Consider the following 24,876-nt stretch of genomic DNA (forward strand, 5'->3'; position numbering starts at 1 on the left):
AAAGTGTGTTTCTTTGACACCTGACTAACAAAATTTGCGCTTTGGTTTTTATCCAAAGGTAGTTTAATCTTTTAAAGAGAAAGTTTTGGATTTCACGGTCCGCTAGCACTCATGTTCAAAACTGACCGATTGATTCTCAGAGGGTTAGATGTAGAGGAAATTTACGTCATTTATTCACTAGCTTAAAATTTCTGCTTGTAAATGCAACTTATTATCTATGCAAAACATCTGTTTAAAAGTCTGAAAGCCCGAAACTCCTATGCTGCATATTAATTTAGCTGCGTGCACACGCATTGTATTCTTAAGTCTTTTACATCATTTTCTCCTCGATCCAGCTCTCAAGATTAGTAATGGCGGATCATCAAATAGGAATTTCCAGTTAAAATAAACCTGCATCATTTTTAAAATCAAGGCTTAAAACTAGGGTCACTTAGTGTTTAGTTAACAGTTTTGAAATTCAAAGAAAAAGAAGATTGATTTGTTTGGTCATAGTACCACTTTAAGTCAAATGAATGCTACCTGAGCAATGACAGCAATGACAAGAAACAAATTGCTGATTAGCTGTTAGGGTTCTCACTGTCACGGGCTCAGTGCTAGTGGTAAATGTGGTTCCAGTCTTATAATTTCAAAGTGCTTATGAACTAAAAAATTTTTTGTGGTGCGCTTTTTCCATGGGTTCAATACAAGGTTGACGTTAACTGCTTTGCATTTAGGTATTTCTTTCAAAACTGCAAAGCAATGGAATATTTGGGGGATGGAAATAGCAACGGGTTCACGGGAGTTGAGGACACTTAAAGACTTTGAGACAAAGGACTTAAAGTTGTAAAGAAGGAATGTATTGGACATATTCAGAACCTAAAGGCAAATAGTAAAGAGTTCAGTCTTTTTATTAACAGAATCCAAAATAGAATAAGTACTTTTTTCATACTACTTCATGTATTTAATGAATGCTTTTTCTAAAGGTAGTGTTACTGTAAAGGGGTTATGTCACATCAGCTATCTTAGGGTTTTTAGGCGGAATCTCTACTTATAATGACGAGTTTTTAAACTCGAAAATGGTAATGTGAAATTACTCTACTGATAAAATTAGCGTTACATCACGAACAAGATGTTTCTGAGCAAAAACTTTCTATACCCAGGCGGTTTGGCAAAAACTTGATAAACGTCGGGCCGACTCAGTTTTCAGTTAATCCTTTCACTCCCAAGAGTGCCACTTATAGATTTTACTCTGTCTAACGCTAGACGATTTTAATCGTCAATGGGGAGCCCCACGGGAGTGAAAGGGTTAACAACAGCTAGATTCACTCAAAAACTGTCCCCATTAACCCTTTCACTCCCAAGAGTGCCACTTATAGATTTACTCTGTCTAACGCTAGACGATTTTAATCGTCAATGGGGAACCCCACGGGAGTGAAAGGGTTAACAACAGCTAGTTTGACTCAAAAACTATGTCCCCATTAACCCTTTCACTCCCAAGAGTGACACTTAAAGATTTTACTCTGTCTAACGCTAGACGATTTTACTCGTCAATGGGGAACCCCACGGGAGTGAAAGGGTTAACAACAGCTAGATTCACTCAAAACTATGTCCTCATTAACCCTTTCACTCCCAAGAGTGACACTTAAAGATTTTACTCTGTCTAACGCTAGACGATTTTACTCGTCAATGGGGAACCCCACGGGAGTGAAAGGGTTAAGATTACCCAAATGCAATACATTTCAAATTTTGTCCATTTGGGTCTATCCATGCTTCTCTTTCCTTTTGCTGTATTTCTTTCATGTTGTTCAAAAGATTTAACTGTTTATTGAAATGTTTCATTCTACTTTTTACGCAGTTTGGGTGTCATGAAATTACATCCTTTTTTCGTGACATAGTGCCTTCCATAATACAGGAAATTAATTTTGAAAAGTTGAAATAGTCTTGTTAATTTAATATAATGTGGTTTTTTCGCTCTTTCTCCTTTTGTCGTCTGATCTTCCTTCTGCTTTTGGTACCCCCAACGTTCTGCTCGTTGCTTGTGGAATTATCTGTTGAATAAAATATATTGATTTTAACAAATTATTACTAGTTGTGTACATTTGTTGTCGCTCTCTGTTCACATTCTTTCAGTGACCTTTAACCCATTGACTCCTGGGAGTGAGACTAAAAGATTTTCCTCTAACACCAGGCGATAAAATTCATCAAGTGGAGGCATCCCGGGATGCCTGAACAGTGAATGGGTTAAATGCCACATTTCCTCTCTTAAAGACATCAAATGGTAGACATAAGCTAACTGTAAGTGCCTATGAAGGGAAAACTATGTTTTGCTTTTTTGAAAGGCCTTTCTGAATGACAAACAGTGGCATTTTCTTCTTTGAAATAGTCTACGTACAAAGACTAATCACAAAATAACAGATTTCTTCCAGAACACTTGTGTGTTGCTGTCAAAATTAATGATGCTTGGGAATTTACGTCAAGCTTATAAACAGGTGTAACTACTTGTGTTTCAAGTTAAATTGTTTGACCCTCCTTAATTGATCCATATTTAAAGATGTTATGTTCTTTGCCAAGATGGACTGGGGAGAAGAGTTGCCGTGGCAATGTCTCTGACGTACATCACTGCTGCCAAGTTTGATTAACGTGCATACTTGATTTTGTGATTTTTGCTAAATGGAAACTTTTTTGTTACATCAACAATTTTTAAACTAAAACTTTAATAACTTTGGGAAAGGGACAGATAGTTCAGCAAAGAAAATACAATTTTTGGTAGTTGTGAAATGTCTTTCATGTAAGCAAAAAGTAGCTTATACTTCATAGGTACTTCAAGTGAGGCCCTAAAGGGGAAACGTATCATACCTGTCTTCCTGTCTTCTTTCTCTTCTCTCACAACATCTGTGGGATGACAAGCAAACATGACATCAAATAGTTAGATTTTTGAAGATTTGTAGTTGCTTGTCTACATTAAATTCAACTTAAACACTTCAGATTTTCGTTGACCCCAATTATGACAACATTAAATCATTTGTGGGAAACTAGATATTACACTGATCATGGGAGCATCTTTGCTGCACAGGGCCCTCTGACTATTAACAGTGAAGTCTGCATGCCATATTGCCTTTTTTCATTTTGTGTTTTTATTCTTGTACATGCATGTTTTACTCAAAGATGCAATTACCCTATGTATTTCTTATTTCTCTTTTTGTCACTAGGCCAAGGTGTATGTACCATACATCATACGTGCACTCTCATTGTAGATGAGAGTATGGAAACACGGCTGTGACATCACGTGAATTTTGATTGGTTATATGTTGTTGGACATGCGTCTTGATTGACTGGTAGGAAAAATGAGCGTGTATCAAAAAAATATGTTTCAATCAAGAATTTTCCTTCATTTGTTTCCTTCATTTGTCGAATTATCTTTGAGAAAGATTTTGTAAAAGCGATAGACGACTGTTTCCCTTGTTTACATTATTATTTAAACTGAGGATCATCTAACTTGAATCAAAATATACATAAAGTATGCAATGTTAATAAAGTAATGTTCTTACCTGTCACTACATTGGGTTTGATTTGTTTAGCTCTTCTTGTGTCCCTGCTTTCCAAATCTGCTCTTTCCTCTCTTACCCGCTTTTTTCTTTCTTTTCCTCGACCAGCATCTGTTCCAATAAAGCACCAAACAGTTTTGAATGTCTTTTATAATGATGGTCCAAAATACAAGGGATAACAATCAATCGTAATCATTTTAATCATACCGTTTGCTTTGTGTTTCTTTATTTTTGTTTTTTGCATGACACCTACCAGTCAGGAAAAAAAAAGGACAAATAACAATATGATCATTCAAACAATAATAAATTGTAATAAATGTAAATGCTTTGTTTATACACATAGCGGAAGTTCACTTGGCTAGCAAGCTAGATCAGAGAAAACCCACTTTTAACAATCTGAAGGAAACAATTGACACTTAATTAAGAACCTTAACTTGCAGGATGTAACCAGATGGCTATTTACAAAGCATATTGGAGTTGAATTCAGGACAACCGGAAACAAAATTCAAACAAGAAGCTCAAACGGGATTTGAACCTGGGCAATCGCATGAAAACCCAACTCCCTAACAACTAGACCACACTGCCTCCCTGGTATGCTAGTCCGCGATATGTACAGCCCCGCTCTCTTTGCTTGACGAATTACTGGTCTACACCACCTGTTATAATTCTAATTGAATGGATAATTCATGTACGAATTGAACTGTTGACATAAAAATCAGCCATTTTTCATGTCTTTCTGTTGTCCACAAACCTTGATCCCTTCAAATTTCATGTAGGGGCATCCCATAGAAGGTGAATGCTATTCTTCTCAGGGGAAAAGTACATGTTTGGGTCGTTTTGGTCTGGATCAGGGGCCACATACATATAAGGGAAAAATTCCATATTGAAATCAAGAGAATTTTTGGATTTGTCGTACTTTGTGGATTTACACCAAGTACCAAGTACATGTACCAAGTACCAATTAGTACTGTACACTAGTTGTTAGTCAAACAATCGAGTTTTTGTTACCTCTTATGGAACTGCTTTTGGTACACTTTTTGCTTTTATCCTGTCCCGTGCCTTCTTGCTTGTGTTTTTTTTTTTCTGATCGTATCCCTTCCTTGACAAGACCTGCAGCACAAGTTATCCAGGAAGCAACAAACCTGTTTATTAATGTATCTTGCTGAGGATTTATTTCATTGTCAATTTATTTCCGCACCTTGAATATTGCAGTATTGAGCACTTTTCACAACTACATTGGAGTTTATGGTACCTGTGATGGAACTAGTTACTTTTTGTAAGGTTTTTGTTCTTCTCCTCTCTCCTACCCTCTAAACTATTTTTTCTTTTCCTGGTCTTTGCCTGTTGCAACAGCTTAATAAGTTATCCAGGAAGCAACAAAACAGTTTATTAATATCCTCATGCAGGGTTCATGGAAAAGGTGGTAAAGCCATGGAATATGTAAATGTTTTTTTCTGGCCTGGAAAGTCATAGAATTTTATTAGCAGTCATCAAAAATCCCGAAAATTATAGATATTTACGCTTATGCTCAAAACGAGGATAAAATAACATGAAAGGACGATGTGCCACTTGGAGTTGTGAAATTTTCACATTTTGAACATTTTCTAAATTAACTGCAGCATATAATTTTATTGTGTTGCTCAGGAAGCAACAAAAAAATAATGTCCATTCATTTGTGAATATCCTGATGGACATTCACAAGTTAACTGAATGATAACTTTTTAACTTTTAGATCTAGACTACTTAAACATCTTTCACTTGCCAATACAAACTGTACAAAAGTATTATGCAAACCAACCTGGAGATTCCACAGTTGAATTGTGGTCAGGCAATTCTGGGAAAGTCCCAGAAAATGTGACCTGAAAAAAAAGGCAAAGTAGGAGGGAAGTATCATTGGCTAAAAGAGATTGTATTGACAATTAGTTGTTGTTTTAAGCAATTGTTACTTTTAAATGAATGAATATGGCAAATTAAGGATATTAAGCTAATTTTATAAACCAAAGGTAACCATTTGCATTCTAGCACCAAACTTGAAATAAATCCTTGTGATAGAAGGTAACCCACCTTTGACCTCAGTACAACATATCAGAAGCTCCAAGTGTGCACACACCTTCGGCCTCTAATACTTGATACTCAAAGTTCCAGGTGGGTGAACCAATTGTATGTAGTGACTGTCGACAGGGAACCCACCTTCCACCTTAGCACAACATATCAGAAGCTCCAGGTGTGTGCACACCTTCCGCCTCTAACAGTTGATACTGAAAGTTCCAGGTGTGAGCCCATTGTATGTAGTGACTATCAATGGGGAACCCACCTTCCACCTTAGCACAACAAATCAGAAGCTCCAGGTGTGTGCACACCTTCCGCCTCTAACAGTTGATACTGAAAGTTCCAGGTGGGAGCCCATTGTATGTAGTGACTATCAATGGGGAACCCACCTTCCACCTTAGCACAAGATATCAGAAGCTCCAGGTGTGTGCACACCTTCCGCCTCTAACAGTTGATACTGAAAGTTCCAGGTGTGAGCCCATTGTATGTAGTGACTATCAATGGGGAACCCACCTTCCACCTTAGCACAAGATATCAGAAGCTCCAGGTGTGTGCACACCTTCCGCATCTAACACTTGATATCAAAAGTTCCAGGTGTGCACCCATTGTGTGTACTAGCTGAAGAGGAACCCACCTTCCACCATGGCATAAGATATCAGAAGCTCCAGGTGAGTGCATTCACCTTCCACCTTTAACACTTGATACCAAAAGTTCCAGGTGTGAACCCATTGTGCGTACGTGCTGCAGAGGAACCCACCTTCCACCACAGCATAAGATATCAGAAGCTCCAGGTGAGTTCATTCACCTTCCGCCTCTAACACTTGATACCGAAAGTTCCAGGTGTGATCCCATTATGTGTAATGGCTACAGAGGAACCCACCTTCCACCAAGGCATAAGATATCAGAAGCTCCAGGTGAGTTCATTCACCTTCCGCCTCTAACACTTGATACCGAAAGTTCCAGGTGTGAACCATTGTGTGTAATGGCTACAGACGAGGAGCCCACCTTCCACCTCAGCATAAGATATCAGAAGCTCCAGGTGAATGCACTCACCTTCCGCCTCTAACACTTGATACCGAAAGTTTCAGGTGTGAACCATTGTGTGTAATGGCTACAGACGAGGAGCCCACCTTCCACCTCAGCATAAGATATCAGAAGCTCCAGGTGAATGCACTCACCTTCTGCCTCTAACACTTGATACCGAAAGTTTCAGGTGTGCTCCCATGGCTGAACTTCTCTAGATGTACGTGGAATGCAAGTGGTTTCCCAAACTTTATCATGATAATTTACAGACCTAATAGAAACAGAAATTGAATCTAATTGTCCAATGCTACCAACCGTAAGGCCACTTTACTCCAAGTCCATCAACTTCATACCTGGTCTTTGCCTGTAAAGCCCTATATGCCAATTCATTTTGCCCTAACTTTTCCCCATCCAAAACCCAAATCCAATTCCTGTGTCTGCACCCCTACCACATTGCTTAGACTATCAGACTCCTTTCTCGCTCAGACAGATCAACCACTCCTGAAACAATATTTCTCACATTCATTGTAACAGGAAATGCTCTGCCAGTATGTTTTACTTACAATGTATAGTTATGCAGTGTGTACTACACAACCATGATTGTACTTAATCAGTAATGATGTACTTATGCACTTATGATTCTGTTATAATTTCAATTCTTGCTTTGGAATTTTATGGTTTCTAAGTATGTTACCCTATACTACTACTACTACTACTACTACTACTACTAATAATAATAATAATAATAACAATAATATTGTTATTATTATTATATTTATTATTGATTATGATTCTGATTAGGATTAGGATCATTATTATCATTATTATTACCGTTTAGCCTCCACCTGTAAGCACTAAGGGATGGACCAGTTCCATACATGTAGGAATATTGGAGTGGCAAAAATCAGAAATTAGGATACCTTTAGCAATTTCTTTGATCAAACATGCACCACTGCCTCAAGGTGGTTAAATTTAATGCCGTAATTAAACGAAGAACAAATCTTGCAGAAACAGTGACTTTCCCAGGTCCATATACCCTCCATACAGAAATGGTCCACCCCACTTGCACTTACTTCTGTATGAGTCATTATGTTCTTTACTTCTCCGTCCTGTGAAAACAACAACAACAACAACAAAATTAATAATCTCATTCATGATTATTAGACTGAGTATAATGAAATAACATTATTATGATTTCTTGGCTGTTAATAACAAATAATATTATTCTTGTTTAATAATGGAAATAATATTATTATTCTTGTTTGATAATGGAAATGATAAATCATTATTTTTTTAAGTACCTTTTCTATGAGTTTGAGAACTTCTCCACCTTGGACACTGTCTCGGGGATAATAGATCTCCAATCCACTTTGCTTTTGACAACCAATAACAAAGTACAGTGGAAGATCTTTATGACTGCCCAACCAGTCATACACTTCCTGTAAAATAGACCATTTGGGTAATAATTATAGTAGGATTAAGAAACTAAGGATATTTCAAGTTAAAATATGACAGTTCATACAAGGATACAATGCGGGGTTGTATGTGTAGATGCATTATGCCTCAGAAACCGTGGCCTTAATCTGAAGAAAGCACTTTTTTTTTCATCTTAGGTTTTTAATAATCCCCTTTCTTTTTTTGAATACAAGATGCAACAACAATGTTTGAGGCTTATGGAGACTATTTTATGGTTGAAATTTAGCTGCGATTTTACAAATGACGCAAAAGTTATTCACTTATTACTGTGGTCGTGGTTAATATATTGTTAAAATTATCCTTCACTAAGTATTCACTTCATCACCTGATAGAACCCATTCCTCCTGAATCTTCTCTCCAACAAACCGATGGGTGTGTGGACCTTAATCAGCACACCTTCTGTGTCTTCTGGAAGCACTCTTCTTGCTCTCACAAGTCTCACTTTATTGATCTGCAAAGGCACCATTTTAACAGAAAGTTAAATTAGATATTATGGAGGGTGTAAACTGCAAGTTGCTTGCTTAAACTCCCTAATTTATTTAGAACTGCTATACAACACTGTTGCTCATACTGTAAACATAACATTAATTTTAGTGCACTGTAACTCACATCATCTCTTGGAGAACTAACTGCTGGTAATTCTTGCACCTGCTGGATGGAATAAATATATTAACATTTTTAACAGGGACCACTTGCAAACATTTTATGTTGTAAGGTATGAGCAATGTACTGATTATTTTAATGAACACAGCAGGCATTTGCAAAACAATGTATCGCTAAACAATGTTACATTAAATTGTTGACTTTGCTGTGATGAGTATAATGGGATGGTGTGCCTGACTTGAACATGAGCGATACTGTGAAATTTTAGCTGTCTTTAATCTTTGAGGGGGTGGGGTTCTCCTCCTGATATTGAACACTTGAGAGAATCATTTAATGTTACCTCAATCTCACTTGTGGTGATACTTTCACTGACTTTGTTTGTTCCTGCTCTGCACTGCTAAATGAGTGAAGGCAGACTCAATCAAAAAATAACATATTATTTTAAGACACTAAACTAATACAATGGTGAAACCAGCCTTAATTTAGTAATGCAGATTAATAACAAAAAGTGTAATATCCACGTTCAATAATGGATGGGCATGGCAATCTAATATATGTAGCGAAAGGGAGCAGACAAACAACACAGTGTAATTTACTGAAAGATACATAAAACTAATCTATGCATAGTGCATCTTAATGAATAATCACTACATTAATTACCTTTGAGGCATCACATCTTGCTGATAGGATATACTCCTCATCCTGTTTTTCTTTAAGGCCACTTCTTGTGCTTTTGTTGTTCTATAATGGTAAGACAGAAGTTACTTAATGTACCTGACTTCTCAAATTAATTGCTTGCTTCCAAATCCAAAGAGTTACTTAAAGTTGTAAGATTAATGCAACAGCAATCCCCTATACAGATGGGAGGTGTGGAAAGTGTGTATAGATCACAAGGAATGTTAATGCTATCTTTATGTTAATGATTGCTTAAATTGATTAATATTTTGCCTTCCATATTAGAATTCTGCAAACCTTCAATTCTTTTATTGTTTAAAGATCCTGCCAACTGATACTGAAAAGTCATTGCTACCAAATGTTGTTGGGAAGGTTGCGGGGATCAATTCACTTCACACCTAATTCGATTTTTCTAACTATTAGCTGAAGTATTTGGGAAATACCATGCTCTTGTGGCCCCCCTCCCCCATATTCAATGTTTGGTTCTTCAGGTAAGAAAGTCACCATTTATTTCCCTGGAAAATCCAACATAGATAAAGGGGGAGGGGGATTATTTTTAAAATGAAGCTACCTTCTCAACACTTTTGTCCATGATTGTAGTTTTAAAAATGTGACAAAAGTTAACACGTGAAATATCATAATTAGCGTTAATTAATTAATAACTGCGATGACCAGCATCTCAACTTAATTATATCTGCAGTTCAAATGCATAGTTTTACATGCATGGCTTTCATACATGTATATTAACTTTCATAATATCTATAGCGTCTGCAGGCTCACTATGAACTCACAAAATGACCAGCTCCCAAATGTCATGATAGCTCAACTGGTAGAGCACTATATTATATATTGCACCGGTAGCACAGAGGTCAGGGTTCAAATCGCATTCAAGCCTGTAATTTATCAGGCTTCCCTTTTGATACTGCTCAAGTAACGTTAATTAATAACTGTGATGATAAGCATCTAAACGTTAAAATAATAATTTTGTTATGCAGTGGCCCCTTTCAAGGGTGATTCATGTTGAGATATTAATTTTAGTGAATCCCTAATTTAGAAATCATTGGAAAGGACACTTTAAATAGCTGTTGGCTAATTCAATGGTGTCACAAAGGTGTGCATTCATCTCACCTGTTTATCATCACTACTTGTATTGCTTCCATGGCTTTTTCAATGGCATCACTAAACTCACATGCAGGAAATACACCTTTACGAAATGAAAATTTTTGTCTGCAATTATTATTAGTATATTCAAAGAAAGCAAGGGGGAGGGGGGGGGGGGTATTCAGAGAACCGGGGTTGGGGGTTGAAAAGCAGGAATCTCAATTCAAGGGCACAATACCTTTATAGAGTATAAGGCAATAATATAAGGACCTTCAAGCTTGACGGTAAGTTAATAATAAATGAAATTTTACAGGTTAAAAATCCTGGCTCGCAATTAAATTAATTACTTAAGTGCTCGAAGGTTAAAACTCTATACCCTTGATATTATTGTAACCTAATGTTAACTACATGTATATTGTTACATGTACCTGTAAATTTCTCCACAGTCATTGGTACTCGTAAACTGCGAAGTGAAGGGGTACAAATCATCAACTGGGGTAACCGAAGACTTTGTCCCCCTAAATCTTGTAGTGCTGCAGATGAAAGAAATTTAGATTTAAAACAAAACTGTATAGATCTACTGTCACAGTTAACAAAGGTGAGGTATTTCAAAGGAAAATAATGTGACTCCAGCAATAGTGTGGATTAAATTATCATTTAGGGAACTTGTAGCCACATTAATTCTGTGCAGTAATATTGCCCCATGTCTATTTTAGAAAATGTCTTGGCAAAATTCACTTCATTATTCATAGCTTCAATAATTATACTTGATACTTTCCAAGTGTTTTTACAAAAATCCACTATGTATTTAAAACTTAAGGCCATTCTCACAGCCCTACCCATCATTCCTTCAACACTGTCTTTGCTAGAAATCCAAACTAAAGGATCCGCATCACTTGCCATTCTTTGTGACACATAGTAGTTACAAAGGTCTCTAAAACAAAAACAATATATGAAGTTAAGGACGTTCGTGCCCGAAATGTTCCCACGTACAGATTGTTTTTAAACTTTTCACGCAGAAAGGTAATGATCTACTTTTGGCAAAAAGGCAAGAAAAAAAAAAAAATGGGGGGTCACCGTGCTCCTTTTCGAGATCATGAGGTGCACTTTTTTGAAGATTGCGTTACTTTAAGATGATCTTGTCTTACGACTGTAAGCCATAGAAAAGCTACATTAGGGAAATTTAGATCAGGTAAACATGCATACTCAATTCAACATAACTAATATAACTAAATTAACCTTTGCAGCTGATGTCTTTTTCTGAGGTGAAATAGACCTTGAAAAACGATACATATTAGTCTAAGAAAGAAAACTTCGGTCGCACGAGAGCCCACAACTATCCCATGATGCCACAAGCTTTCACGTTCCATTCTTGTGGAAATGTTTGCGCCTTTAGCATCGTGTTTACTTTCGTGGTCTGCGTCGGATGCATGACGTGTGCGTGACATGTGCGAAAAAATGCGCAGTAGCAATGGCAAACATCCTCAAGTTTAAACTAACAGACTTGGCCGTCTGTATAGATGTACTTCCAATGATGGAATAAAATATTGTTTTATTTTAACACATAACATATATCAAATTAGAACATTATCATCTTTGGCCAATTAACAGACTGGGTTCATTTGAAAACTCACCTTAACATCTCACTTTCCTCTACAGTTAAAAAGCTTGCTTGATTAGTGATGAACACTAAACCAATTCGTGGCCCCTTATTGATGTGCTGACAAAGCTAAAACGGGATTATTATAGTTACAATAATTATTGAAAAGAGATATCAGGGTTCGGGGTATATAGCCATTGACACCTCAAATGCCTGGCATTAGACAGAGTACAATCTGTTAAGTCTCACTCCTGGGAGTCAATTAATGGTAAATGGAAGGGTATATTATAGTTTTTGACTGATTAATGGCAGAGTACATAGATTTTGACAGCTTAAAATGCTATTTCTGACAGTTGTAGGCTGCGAAATTGGCAGAAATGGATATTTTGACGGCACAGACCAGAGCACTGGGTCTGGTTGTCTGGTGGGGATTATGGGTAATTTGTTGTACAAATAGTGATCCGTTAGGGATTTGAATCAGTCTAGGTTCAGCTTTCTTCACCTACTTTTTTGTTAAATTTTCCCCTTAGCCTCCATAGGGTAGTGGCACTTGCATAGGGTTTGGAGAATACGTTCCCTCATTCCCGAAGGGTTTTGGGTTTTCGTATCCGGCAGGTGCCCAGTGTACTTTTCCTTTAACAAGCTTTTAGGAGGTCAGTACCATTAAGTATGCTTACGTATTGTTATGCTAGAGCGGAGTTTGTATGCATATGGTAAGCAAAATAAACCGGTTTGTGGCGCTTGCTGTCCTACATGCCCATGTATCTACACAGTTGTGTTGTGATTGACTTAGTCGTGTTGTGTCTGATTGAATAGTGGAGTCAAAATTCATCAAATGTAACAGTTAGTGATAAATAAGTATAATTCTACAAGCATGTTTATTATAGGTTATTAAAGAAATGTGCCTTGGTAATTATCAAACAAAATTATTGGAGAACTAGGAATTTGAAGTCTTTCTTAACTAACAATTTAAAAAATACTGGGTTTAAAATCCCTATTCCCAAGCCCCTCTCTCCCAGTGATCACAAAAACACCCATTCAAATTGGGTGGTTGGGTTGGTACAAGGCATGGATTTTAACAAAATCTCAGCCTGATTATAAAGTGAGTTTACCTTTAAACGAAATCACACTTGACTTACACATTCAAAGGATATGCCAACAAAGGGTAAACCAGTTACGTTTGCATGTCTCATTGCTGCATTTATTGGCTGCATTTGTGATGTATGCAACAATCCTAAAGAAAATGAAATATGTTATTTTGCATGTGGTGATTACGTTTAGATACTAAAATAAGTAACTAATTAAACTCATTGAAAGATAGAGAAAAGCCCTTTTATGGAATTACCTGGGTAATATAGCCCATCATCACAGTTGTCCACTGTGATTAAACCAACTGCAAAATTAAACCAATAAAAACAAAATGTAAGAGATATCTACAATACCCGCTTATTATATTATGAGAAGCTCATGACCTTGAAACGTTTGACTCTGGTTCAGGGCTTGGGTTTTTTAAATTTAAAAATTTCATTACTTATATCTAACAAAGCTCGCATTTTCCTGCACATATGCAGCTTCACTTTGTCCATATTTGGCCATAAAATTGGTGTCCAAAAATCCCCTGCTTTATTCCAAGGAGAGTTGTATTACATTAAATGCTTCAAGGTCATGTGTTTCGGTTTGTTATACTTAATAATGGTTGTAAAAAGCCATTGATTTTTTTTAACTTAGTCTGCCTCCAACACTGACAGTCGCTTTAGGTAGAATTTTGTTTTTACTAGGCTTTTGGCATTTACAGATAAACATTCAACTCCACTGATATTGACTTAACCAATTTACAATCCAGTCTGTCAGTACCTGTTGTGCCTGCCTCATGATACTGTGGTCCAAAATGCCCTAGATGGGACCAAAATTAAACTCATGAGAGAGGTGCATACATGAACTCTGACCATTACAGTTGTAGCGTTAAGGATTGAATCAACACTAATCTCAAGAAACCCTCATTTTCAGTTCATATGTGAATCGTAACACTAGGTAATATAGGAATTTATTTGCTTCTTGAATGAAAATTGTTATGACTTTTCCTCGCAGCAATCTTGTGTTGTCTTAACCGAGAGGAGATTGGGTCAAGACATCTGGGTCAGCCAATCCAGCCAATGTTGAATTATACTGCCCCTCATCCAAGATTTGAATTGATCACACTTGCATGGTGCGTACATGGCGTACAAACAGTTTTGGAAACAGATTGCGTTTGAGTTGTACCTTGGTTGTTGCAAAATTTTGCCCAACACCACCCCAATCACCTCCTTGGGTATAACAACTATTGGCATTTTGTATTATTGCTCGGCTTTGGCATTGTTTTTAATGAAAAAATAGCCAATGCTGTTGCAGTTTACACATTTACTTTAAAAGTAACCATTATCCTATTAAGTATCATGAGTATTGGCAATTTCTTGCCCTCGCCTTTGCAACGGCTTTGTTGGACAAGGCCCAATTTTCCCCCATTGCTGTTGTCAGTGTATTTTACCTCGCAAACAGGTTGTGGCATTGATAGCCAAGTTTTAGCTTTATTCAGGGGGCATAGTGCATACATATATTAAATACCTTTGATGCATTTTTTGCTGTCATCAGTAATCAAACGATCTACAAAACAAAGATGAAGGTACAATGTCAACATGTTTCAGTAGTCTGAAACACCTTTATCGGAAGTTCCACTCTGGGTAGGATCCCAGTTGGGGTTAGGAAGCTCTCTTTTGTAGCCCTTATTAGAATAATGTGGTTCTCTCAATTTACCTGGAATTATCGTATGGAAGGTTTAGCCATTTTTCAGCGATGTTTCAACTGTTTCACTTTATGCAGGTTTATATTATTTCTTTAACTCTTTTGTACATGTAGTATGAAAGCCCTTAACGAGAGCAGGGCTGGTGCAGTGGTGCCTTCCATGAATCCCGCCCAGGTTCAGTTATCAGGTTCGCTGCCATATGTGGATTGAGTTTCTTGCTTCTGTACGCTGCTGTGAGAGGTTTCTCCCTGTGTACTCTGGTTTTCCCCTGTCCTCAAAAATCCAACATTTGATTTGGTTTGTACTCTCCCCAATCAGTAGAGCACTTGTGCTCTGCTAAATAACCTTGAGACTTAAATATAGTGATTATTATTATTATTATTATTATTATTATTATTATTATTATTATTATTATTATTATTATTATTACTAATTATTATTATTATTAAGTGTGAAATTAAACAACCGACACCCTGCTGGACCCTTTCACTTCTGTAATCTAATGCATGATATGCAACCTCTGCTTATATCTGTTATAACGTCTGCCTCTTTGCACAAGCTGGAAAATTACATACCAGTAGCTCTGATTTGATGGACATTTGAGCTGACCACAGTAACAGGTTCTTCAATGACATCATCATTCTCAGGAGGTTCCTGTCCTCTTGCTAAGAAAACTCTGGTTGTACTGTATTTGTAGTTTGAAACTATCTCATTCCCAGATAGAGAGGAGCCAACATAGAAGAGGGCATGATTCCCTGCACTCTTTGACTTATAGAAGCTGATTGTGCTGTCAAAATGAATACATGAGATGTATAAATCAAACCTATAGGGATAACATCTGTTTACAAACATTGCTTTTGTTATTCAAATGGGCCAACCACAGGAACAAAAGACCCTCTGTTTTGACAGCCAGTGAGGCTCTGGCACATCAATGACAATATGACGTCAACTATATCTTCACTCTAATCAAGCAGGTATCTGTTCCCACCCGGCAATCATGTAAAACAGTTGTTACGCTTTTTCTACTTTTTTCAGCTTCACTGTTGGTTTTCCGTGTTTTAAATGAAGTTGAGCCACTTAGGGAAGTGGGGAAGTACTTCCCTAAGTGGCTCAACTTCATTTAAAACACGGAAAACCAACAGTGAAGCTGACGACTGCCCAGCAATAACTTCGGGCTGTGATACCGGGATGGCCTGGGAACGAAAGTTTTGGTTAATATTTTCTTGCCATTTTGGGACATCCTCTAGACGTCGTAATTGCATTGTAGTTGCTAAAACTCTCCAGCCAGAGGGCGGAGGAGGCGGCTGAAAATTCAGGCTATATTCCCGAATTCGTATTGGTGACAACGAACAGAAATTTGCGCCAGCGAATGGAATTTAGCGGCAGGAAATACAACTTAGCGAATATGAGGTTGTTTTAGCAAAGATGATGGCTACGCCAGCGACAACGCCATTCAGAGCAATTGGTTGCTGTCACGCTTGAGAGAAACACAGTGTAACACTAGTGTTGACACTACTTTGGTATCAACTCTTTGGGGTTTCATTATCATTGGTTAAGGAAGGAAAAAGTAATAGTGCTGCACATGCAGCCCGCATTTCGATAGACCTGTTTAAGGAATATTACAAAGAGCGAGTAACATTCCAGGTCGATAACGGCCCCTGAAACGACCTGAAACCGCACGTTTAAAAGCATTTATGGTGAAGCGGGCTCTGCGCTATATTTTAGACGCTTACTCGGGCTCTTTATTCTAGGCGCAAGAGGGGTTTTCTTGTGTTCAAGGTCCGAGAGAACGTCGGGCTGACGAGTCAAAGACCATGTTTGCCACTCCCCTCCTTTCTGTTGGAATTTGATCATAAAAGATTCCTATCGTTAGTGGGAAAACGAGATTTCTCCTACTTGAGGATTTTCCATTTAAGAAAATAGCCCACCTTTTTATTACAACTCAAGTTGTTAAATTGGAATTATTCAATCCCCCCTAAGAACAGCCACAAGGATTACGAAACATAACAATGAAGTGTTAACTTGAAACTCTCATCATAGCAGAGCAATGTCTGCCAAAAATGTCGATCATTTCTGAATTGATGTATTGTTTCACTACTCGGGAGATTAAAAACGACAACGTGTTCTGGAAAACAAAATTAAAAAACGAATACTTTTTAATTTTGATATGATATTTTTCACTTTGCTGCTTTGTGCATGTTACATTAAAGCTTTCCTTCATAATATTGGGACGAATCTTCTAACACCAAAGCATCAAGTCGGTAACCTTTTTCTCAATTAAATGTAGGCTAAGCTTACCTGGTTGACCCGATCTGCGGTATTTCTCTCTTCAGCAACGTTAAAATTGCGTCCGAAGCCATCCCTTTTGAAAACTTAACGCGTTTACCATTTAATGACGATAAATCCACATTTGTTACGTTTTGGCCAAGCCACACAAATGTCCTTGTGGGCTTGGCACCCGCATTCCTGGTTGTAATTCGGCTCGTCGTTTCTGGGGACGAGCTGTTGAACAAAGGACCAACAGCATTTGGTCGACTTGTTAACCTTTCCTGTTCGAGATCAATCGATTGCAAAACAGAAGACATGGTTGAACTTAAGCTACTAAATAATTCTTCGGACATCTCACAAAAAAATCCTCAGTGCAACCTGGCAGAGGTTTCCGGTATCAAATAGCATAAAGGACAAAAGACCCACGTCATGTGCTGAAGAGGAAACTACAAAACCAATCAAATACAATGAAACCATATGGTATCGCATCAAAGGTCACCTAAAGCGCGATCCAAAGCTGCTGTTATAGCCCGTTTACAGGTTTAAAGCTATAGAAAGAAACCATTAGACGAAATAGGAAAAGAAACTTTCACTTAATCTTATTCAGATGCCTTTTATGGAAGGGTCCGTGTCCGCGATTATTGTGTTGCTAATTGTTTTCTCGCAAGCCGACACAGGTAACCCAAAATATAAATAGAACCCCTAGCTCATGGTAGCCATGTCATTTTTAACTTCGATACAAAAAAAAAATTGTTTTTCAGATGTCGCGCTTGACCCCCAAACAGTTGAAGTATTTGTCAACGAGGTACACGATCTCTACTTTCTCGCCAAAAATTCCATAGAGGACCCGAATGTAAGTAATGAACGCTTGTCGGGGCTTAAAATCAAACTGGAAGCAGCCATACAACATCTCAGGCGAATCCACTGGACTTTAGAAACATCAAGGCCTTGTTCAGAACCAACGTTACAGATGCTGGTAACAAACCTTCTTAGTTTGGAAGGCATACTTGGTCGGATGATTGAACAATACAGTTGTTTAATTCCTTTCCTAGCGGAACACCTCTGCTACAGGGCACCATTATCAGCCACGAGGAGCATTGGCAGACCTTCATATATAATCACCAAGGAACAACTGGAAGTTATGCGCGCATACGCTTTGTCGTGGATGGATATCGCAAAAGCTCTCGGTAATCCATGCAGTGCACTAATGACTAATGAGCATAGTATGTACTTGTAAGACATGAAACGTGTGCAATCTTGACAACATGCATTCAAGTTGTGTAAAAGGCAGAGCCTACAAACTTAGCAGAATACTGTCCGACACGAGAAGCCCCTCGTTTACTTAATAAAATGGGTGATACTTTAACAAACTTGAAACAAATATACGAAAATTGTTTCTCCCTTAACAATATAAGCAAGTTCAATACCTTTTCAAATGGTTACAGCCCTAAAAACTGAAAGAAATACACTTTGTTTCAATATTATGAAAGTATTAGTCATTTTCTTACGTTTTCGAGCAGTTTATTGTATTTGTTAGCTTCCCTTTAAGTTTGTAAGCTTTGCCTATTACTTTTTTTTTTATGTCCGTGTATCAGTGTTCGTCATTAAATGATTTGTATGCAAGTTTTAAGGTTTGTACGCCTCTCATTATGTTCGGGTGCCATTAATTAACTTTGCGTTGATTTTTTTCAAGTTTGCTTGTGCTCTATCAATTTGTATGCAAGTTACCAAGTTGGTAGGCGTTTTCTGTCGATACCGGCCACGATATTCGTGACAAATTGTCAAGATTCTCAAAACCCAGGCGGGTGTCAAAATGAAATCAACGTCGCGCAGACTGAAGTGAAGCTGTGCTTAACGGTCCAAACGTTTTGAAATGAAGTTTTTTTTTTTAATTGAAGTTTTTGAAGTGTTTTTGAACACTTCAAAAACAGGGAAAACGTCAAAGTTTCTGTGAAAATTTGGAGAAAAAAAATTATCGTGACTAATTTTATTCCTGGTTTTCGTCATGTTTTATCATTCTTAGGCGTCATAACGGTACCACATCACTAAACCTAGTCAAGTCCCTAGAACAAGAAGGACTTGACATCTTTATCCTGTGCAGAATTATTTGATAAACAAAATGATATTATAATTGTATTCGTTTATCTCTAGGTGTGTCCATTTCTACTATTTGGCGTAGGAGGGTTTACTTTAGTATGGGAAGGCAGCACCAGCGGGGAAGAAGGACTTTGACTTCGGCTGAATTGCGGGAAGTTGTCGAAGAAATAAAGAGCAGATCAATGGATGCAGGAATAATCATGATCGAAGGGGAATTAGCAGCTAGAAATTTGTATGCATCACGGTCTGATATATCCGACGCGCTCATTTCCGTGGACCCAGTTGGTGCAAACTTGAGGTGGCGCAACCTTACGCCCAGGGTGACTTATTCCGTTCCAGGTAGCCGCAGTCTTATTTAAGTAAAATCTATCAATGGAATATTTATTCTCAACCCCGTTATTCCTAAAATGCAACATTGATAACCCATGCTATTCATGTCAATATTTTTAGTGGTGACATTTTAGGTGCAACCCAATTTAGGGCCGCTTGAGCGCTTTATAGGCACAGCTTTCGTCTTTCACCAGTATGTGCACGACTTGGCGTCTAATTTGGGTTTGATGGTTTTCTAATCTACTCGGAGAACTTTTTTTCTCCGAGTAGGAAGCTTATCATAACGATTGTCCCCGATTCTTTAAATATCCCTATCAATTTTTTACGCATAAACTGATCAGAAGTTTTTAAACCCTTCCATCTTCAGCCCCGAACAGTCTTTGGCATTTAGATGGCAACCACAAACTGATAAGGTAAGGTAATGTAAGTTAAGTTACTTTTCCTGGCAGCACGGGAAACCCATCCTATCACGCAGCGCCCAGCGCAACGTCTACCAATTTTTTTAACTGACTTCTTTGCGAGAAAATGTAAGTGTACAAAGCCACCGATTAAATCTACGGTTCAGGCGCTGGTAAGTTGTAAAAGTCATAACCATCACAATACTGTCATTTTACAGGTGGCGTTTGGTTGTTCACGGAGGTATCGATGGCTATTCGAGGCTGGTTGTCTACCTTAAATGTTCAGATAACAACAGAGCAGCGACTGTGGCAAGTCTTTTCGTTTCTGCAACGGAAGAGTTTTGTTGGCCGTCAAGGATACGGATCGATAAAGGTGTAGAAAACGGGGAGGTTAAGCGGCTGATGTTGCAGAGAAGAGGAGAGGGTCGAGGTAGCGTTTTACAAGGAAGTTCCGTGCACAACCAGCGGATAGAGAGACTTTGGAGAGATATGCGAAAAATGGTCACAGAATACTTTAGGCGTCTTTTTTATTTTTTAGAAAACCAAGCTCTTCTTGATGCTACTAGCGAAATAGACCTTGCTGCACTGCACCTTGTATTCATTCCAAGAATAAATAACAGTTTGAGGAATTTTAAAGCATCTTGGAACAACCACAAATTATCCACAGAGAACCAGAAAACCCCTAACCAGCTCTACATTCTTGGCATGTTACGTATGTTTGGTTCCAACCACAGTGCAGTCAGAGATTTCTTCGAGGAAAACATAGTTGCCGAAAATTATGGGGTCTCTGAACCAGAAATAGCCGACGCCATATTACCAGAGAGAAACGAGGTAGTGGTCCCAGTCAATGCGGTATCGCTTTCCGGCGAATGTTTAGTTGAGCTACAAAGATTAGTAGATCCCCATAGTCATGATGGAAACCATGGAATCTCGATGTACATTCAAGCAAGGGATATCATCAACAGACACCACAGTCCATAGATGTTAAAGCAAGGTTACTGTAGACTATTCGACCAAATCCCAAGTTTCCCTCGAAGGTTTTTTTTGTTTTAATCGGGTTCCTATTAGAATGGGGGGGGGGGAGGGGAAGGGACTAAGGAAACTGGGGTAATCATGAAAACAGTTGCTGATCATTAAGATTAAAATTTAAACTTTAAAAACGTCAAGCCTTTGTGTATATGTATTAAATCCGCTGTAATTATCTTGACTTATGATGATTTTAACTTGCAAAGATTATTGCATTTATGAAATAACCTTTTTCCCCTTAAGTGATGTTTCGTCGTCGCACATGGTAATTTGTTATGTGCTTGTGATTGTCAATAAAGTTAAACCCTTCTGGCTGGGGGGAGTAACTACTGAATACCATGCCAATTTTGTTAGCATTCGGCGGTGTTTTCAGCAGTTAAGCTGGCTGCGGTTTTTAATCTATAGCAGAGAATTCCTCTTGCTGTAAATTTGTGCATGTTGCTCATAAAAAAGGATGTTAGGTTGTCGGTCACAGTTTATTGCTCCGCAATATAGCAACTCTTTTTCGGTCGGCAAATTTCCCTGCAAAATGGATATAGAGCCAAAAACTAATTAAAAAAAAAAAAACTTTAAAGGTCGGAAAATGAGATATACAGAGAAGAATATATTTAATCCAAATTTATCTGGGCTAACCAGGATTTACGAAGCACTTGCGGTTTTCACCACCCTGTATATGACAGCAAGGGGACATGTCGCGAATATTTGGCCGGGTTGGATTGCACTGAAGGTGTCAAAACCTAATTTGCATTCTGTTATGCCAAAAGTATACAGCATTTTAAAGCTATGCCGACAACCCGTTTCTGAAGCACTTTTGGGCCAAAACTTAAAAAGAAAAGAGCTTTTAATATAACGTAAGGCTCCAATAAAATATTTCATTCAGCGATCAATCGAGGAGCGAAAAATACAATGCCGAACATTTCTTTACGCCACTACCAGTTGGACGAAAATTGTCTCTTCCAAAAACGATCATTACCGTTTCTATTAAAATGTTTTCATAATGGTCACTATAACGTTTTCACTTTAAATTCTAAAATGATACTTCTACTAAATTTTTACACTTCGTCACAAAAGACAAAGGTCACATACAGCAATTTTCCAGATGAGCTGAGGAAAAAAAGTTTAAACCCAATTCTAAAAATTGTCACAATGTCAACTTGTTCAGCAAAATAGTTGGAAGATCATGCTTATCAAATTAAAGTAACTTTGACCAGAAAACCAAAGGTTCTTTGCTATTTCAAATTTTTTCCTGCGCGAGCTCATTATCACTGTCATCAGATTTTATTAAGAGGATGCTATTAGGGGTGCAGGGATGGCGTAGTGGTGAGAGCACTCGCCCCCCACCAATGTGGCCCGGTTTCGATTCCCAGATTCGGCGCCATGTGTGGATTGAGTTTGTTGGTTCTCAACTCTGCACCGAAGCGTTTTCTTTGGGTACTCTGGTTTCCCCTCTCCTCAAAAACTAACGTTTGACCTGATTTTCGTTAATTGTTAAGTTCAGTTTACAGTGTCCTAGTACTCCAACACTACCATAATCATACCTCAGACCACAATTAAGGAGTGTGCAGAATTTTCGCCCTCGAGAGAGTCAGACCTCTTATTTGGATAGTTTACTCTTCAGGACTGTGTTTCAGATGTTAGCTGTGCAAAAGACGTGTAATCGAAGTCGAAATGAAGTAATTAAGAAAAAGGAAACTGAAATAATTGTCTTCGCTTTTTGTATTTTTACACTTCGTAACGTTACTATTATGATAGCTGTGTTAATAGAACAATGATCAATATTTTGGGTCATATAAATAAGACGTCGAGCCTTTGCTTTTAACAGTGCAATCGACTAAGGTGATTGCTTTTCGCGCTTTATTAGCATGCTCATGAGATTTCCGGAAACAATAATTCTGTGGAAGTGTGAAAAATTGGAAGTCAACACTTGCGTATTAAACATACCAGAGCCCTCGTGCTGTTTTTTACAAGTTTTACAAAGTTTTTTGCAGTTTATAATTTACCAAGCGACTCAGAATTAGTCGCGTGGTATCTAAGCAAAAATAAAAAGCCAAAATTCGTTAACAGTAATAACTTGAATGAGGGTGTGAGTTAATTCTTTCGCTCATTCTGAACTCGGTACGTTACTATGCTGATGTCAAGGGGATGAAGCATTAAGTGACACTTGTCACTTTTTAAAGAGGTTTTTGCTACAGTAGAATCCCTCGGGAATGGCATTCTTGTTACGTTAATGAATATAGATCAATTACCGGTTGGGCTACAATCACAAGACTCGTATCGGGTTGTAAACAAGGCATACCAATCTGTCTCGTACTCTTGCCAACTCTGTGATTCCTCAACGGTTGATGTAATGGAGCACCTGATCGTTGTAAATGAAATTCCAACTGACTTTGAGTGCCAGGTTTGGTAAGTTGAACTCCAAGCTGACAGTCTTATTATTACTCACTGATTAAAGATCCTGTTGCTAAATGAGTTTTGGGAAAGACAGAAGTCCAGTTTTCAAGAAGTTGTCGAAATTGCGACCAAAACGTACTTACAATTAATTGTTACTAAAACGACATTTCGTTCTCTAGCATGGTTGTAAGATGTCATCCTTTTCATACCACAAAGGCACATTAATTGCTTTACTCAGCCTTTCATCGGTGGTTTCATCTAACACTTGCAGGCTGCAGACCACAGACCTAACCTAACCCTAAATCACAGTTATTAAAATCTTACCGTTTTCACTTTAAAATTGGTGCTTAGACTTAAATATTGTTTATCAGCGAAAGTTGAAGGCAGTCTGTAGTCGGCAGTTGTCATACACCTCCCATTCATAGCAACAGTCAACATTTATGCAACCTTGTTGCGATGGGAGGCAGTTCCTCGAGTTCGGCGTGCAGGCTAATCGAATAAATTTTAACGAAAAGTGCTACAAAGAAGCAACGAAATGAGCTTTGGAAGTCTTAAATAATTATCTCTCATTGCCGTAAAAAATTGCGCGTGCATTTTTGCGTTCTTCAAATCATATACTAATGAATATCAGTACCTAAAGGCCCGTGCAAACGCTCCCAACCTTGTTGGCCAACAAGACGCAACATTGTTGGGCCCTACATGTTGCGACCGTTTGCACACCATGTTGTGTGTTGTTGCGTGTTGCTGCGACTTGTTGGAAGTTGTTGGATAAAGTGTGAAACTGGTCAAACTTCAGAGCCAACAAGTGCCAACATTTCTATTGTTTCGCGGTCATCGAAGCGTGGTCCAACAATTTTGCGTTTGTTTGCACAGCACATCCAACAATGTTTCCGTCGGTGCACGCGCACTACATTCCCCGTATCCACACAAAATACATGCGACCAAGAAATCAACATGGCGTCGGAGATGGAAAACGTCCCAGAGTCCTTTGTATTCTCATGTAAAGACCCAACATGTTGTGACTAGTTGACAGTATTTGCACACATCGGCTAACATCGCGCAACAAGAGACAACATTGTTTGGCCCAACAATGTTGCGTGTCGTTGTGATCGTTTGCACGGGCCTTAATTTACTCTTGCACGTATAGAGTTCAACGATTCCTTTACGTCTTTTTACGAAATGTTTTAAATAAATGCAGTGACAAGAAATTAAAAGAAATGTCTCATTAGTATGTTTCATTCACTACAGTTTTACACGTTTTTGTCATTGGCTTTAATGTGCCTCCTGAGATCAAAAAATCAATTCGGATTTTTCTTTGGATTTCGGAATCACGTCAATTTAAAAACACAAAGCGACCAAAGCTTTAAGCTTTGATTTCAAAAGGAACGTGTCTATTTACCTCTGTAATTTCCTATTTAATGGTCCACCATTACTAACTTTAAGATCTTGAGATCTTGAGAGAGCTGGATCGAGGAGAAGATGACGTCAAATGCTCACTAAGTTAAGGAAGGCGCCCACTATTGTTATTGCGCATAC

At 38.1% G+C, this 24,876-nt stretch overlaps 1 protein-coding gene across 1 annotated transcript; it reads right to left on the minus strand.

Annotated features, from left to right (window-relative positions):
* Positions 1-7,694: 7,694 nt before the first annotated feature.
* LOC138025470 (uncharacterized) lies at positions 7,695-17,415 on the minus strand. Its single transcript, XM_068872672.1, has 16 exons — positions 17,129-17,415; positions 15,406-15,617; positions 14,653-14,691; positions 13,906-13,944; positions 13,397-13,444; positions 13,191-13,285; positions 12,086-12,180; positions 11,291-11,385; positions 10,880-10,984; positions 10,479-10,554; positions 9,336-9,416; positions 9,016-9,072; positions 8,682-8,723; positions 8,398-8,523; positions 7,898-8,035; positions 7,695-7,705 (listed from the first exon to the last, which is right to left on the minus strand). Exons 1-14 carry the CDS (start codon positions 17,413-17,415, stop codon positions 8,511-8,513), a joined length of 1,284 nt encoding a protein of 427 aa, XP_068728773.1. The 3' UTR covers positions 7,695-7,705; positions 7,898-8,035; positions 8,398-8,510.
* Between the last annotated feature and the right edge of the window lie 7,461 nt (positions 17,416-24,876).

The sequence above is a fragment of the Montipora capricornis genome, chromosome 12 (assembly GCF_036669925.1).
Source record: "Montipora capricornis isolate CH-2021 chromosome 12, ASM3666992v2, whole genome shotgun sequence".
Taxonomy (NCBI): Eukaryota; Metazoa; Cnidaria; class Anthozoa; order Scleractinia; family Acroporidae; genus Montipora; species Montipora capricornis.

Bases quoted from the DNA above. Each gene is read 5' to 3' on its own strand.
- LOC138025470 (XM_068872672.1), bottom strand. From the start codon at position 17,415: ATGTCTTCTGTTTTGCAATCGATTGATCTCGAACAGGAAAGGTTAACA. The intron at 14,692-15,405 runs GTATGTAATTTT...TTTGTTTTGTAG, and splicing joins CCATCAAATCAGAGCTACTG to ATCGTTTGATTACTGATGAC. The intron at 9,417-10,478 runs GTGAGATGAATG...TTACCATTATAG, and splicing joins CAAGTAGTGATGATAAACAG to AACAACAAAAGCACAAGAAG.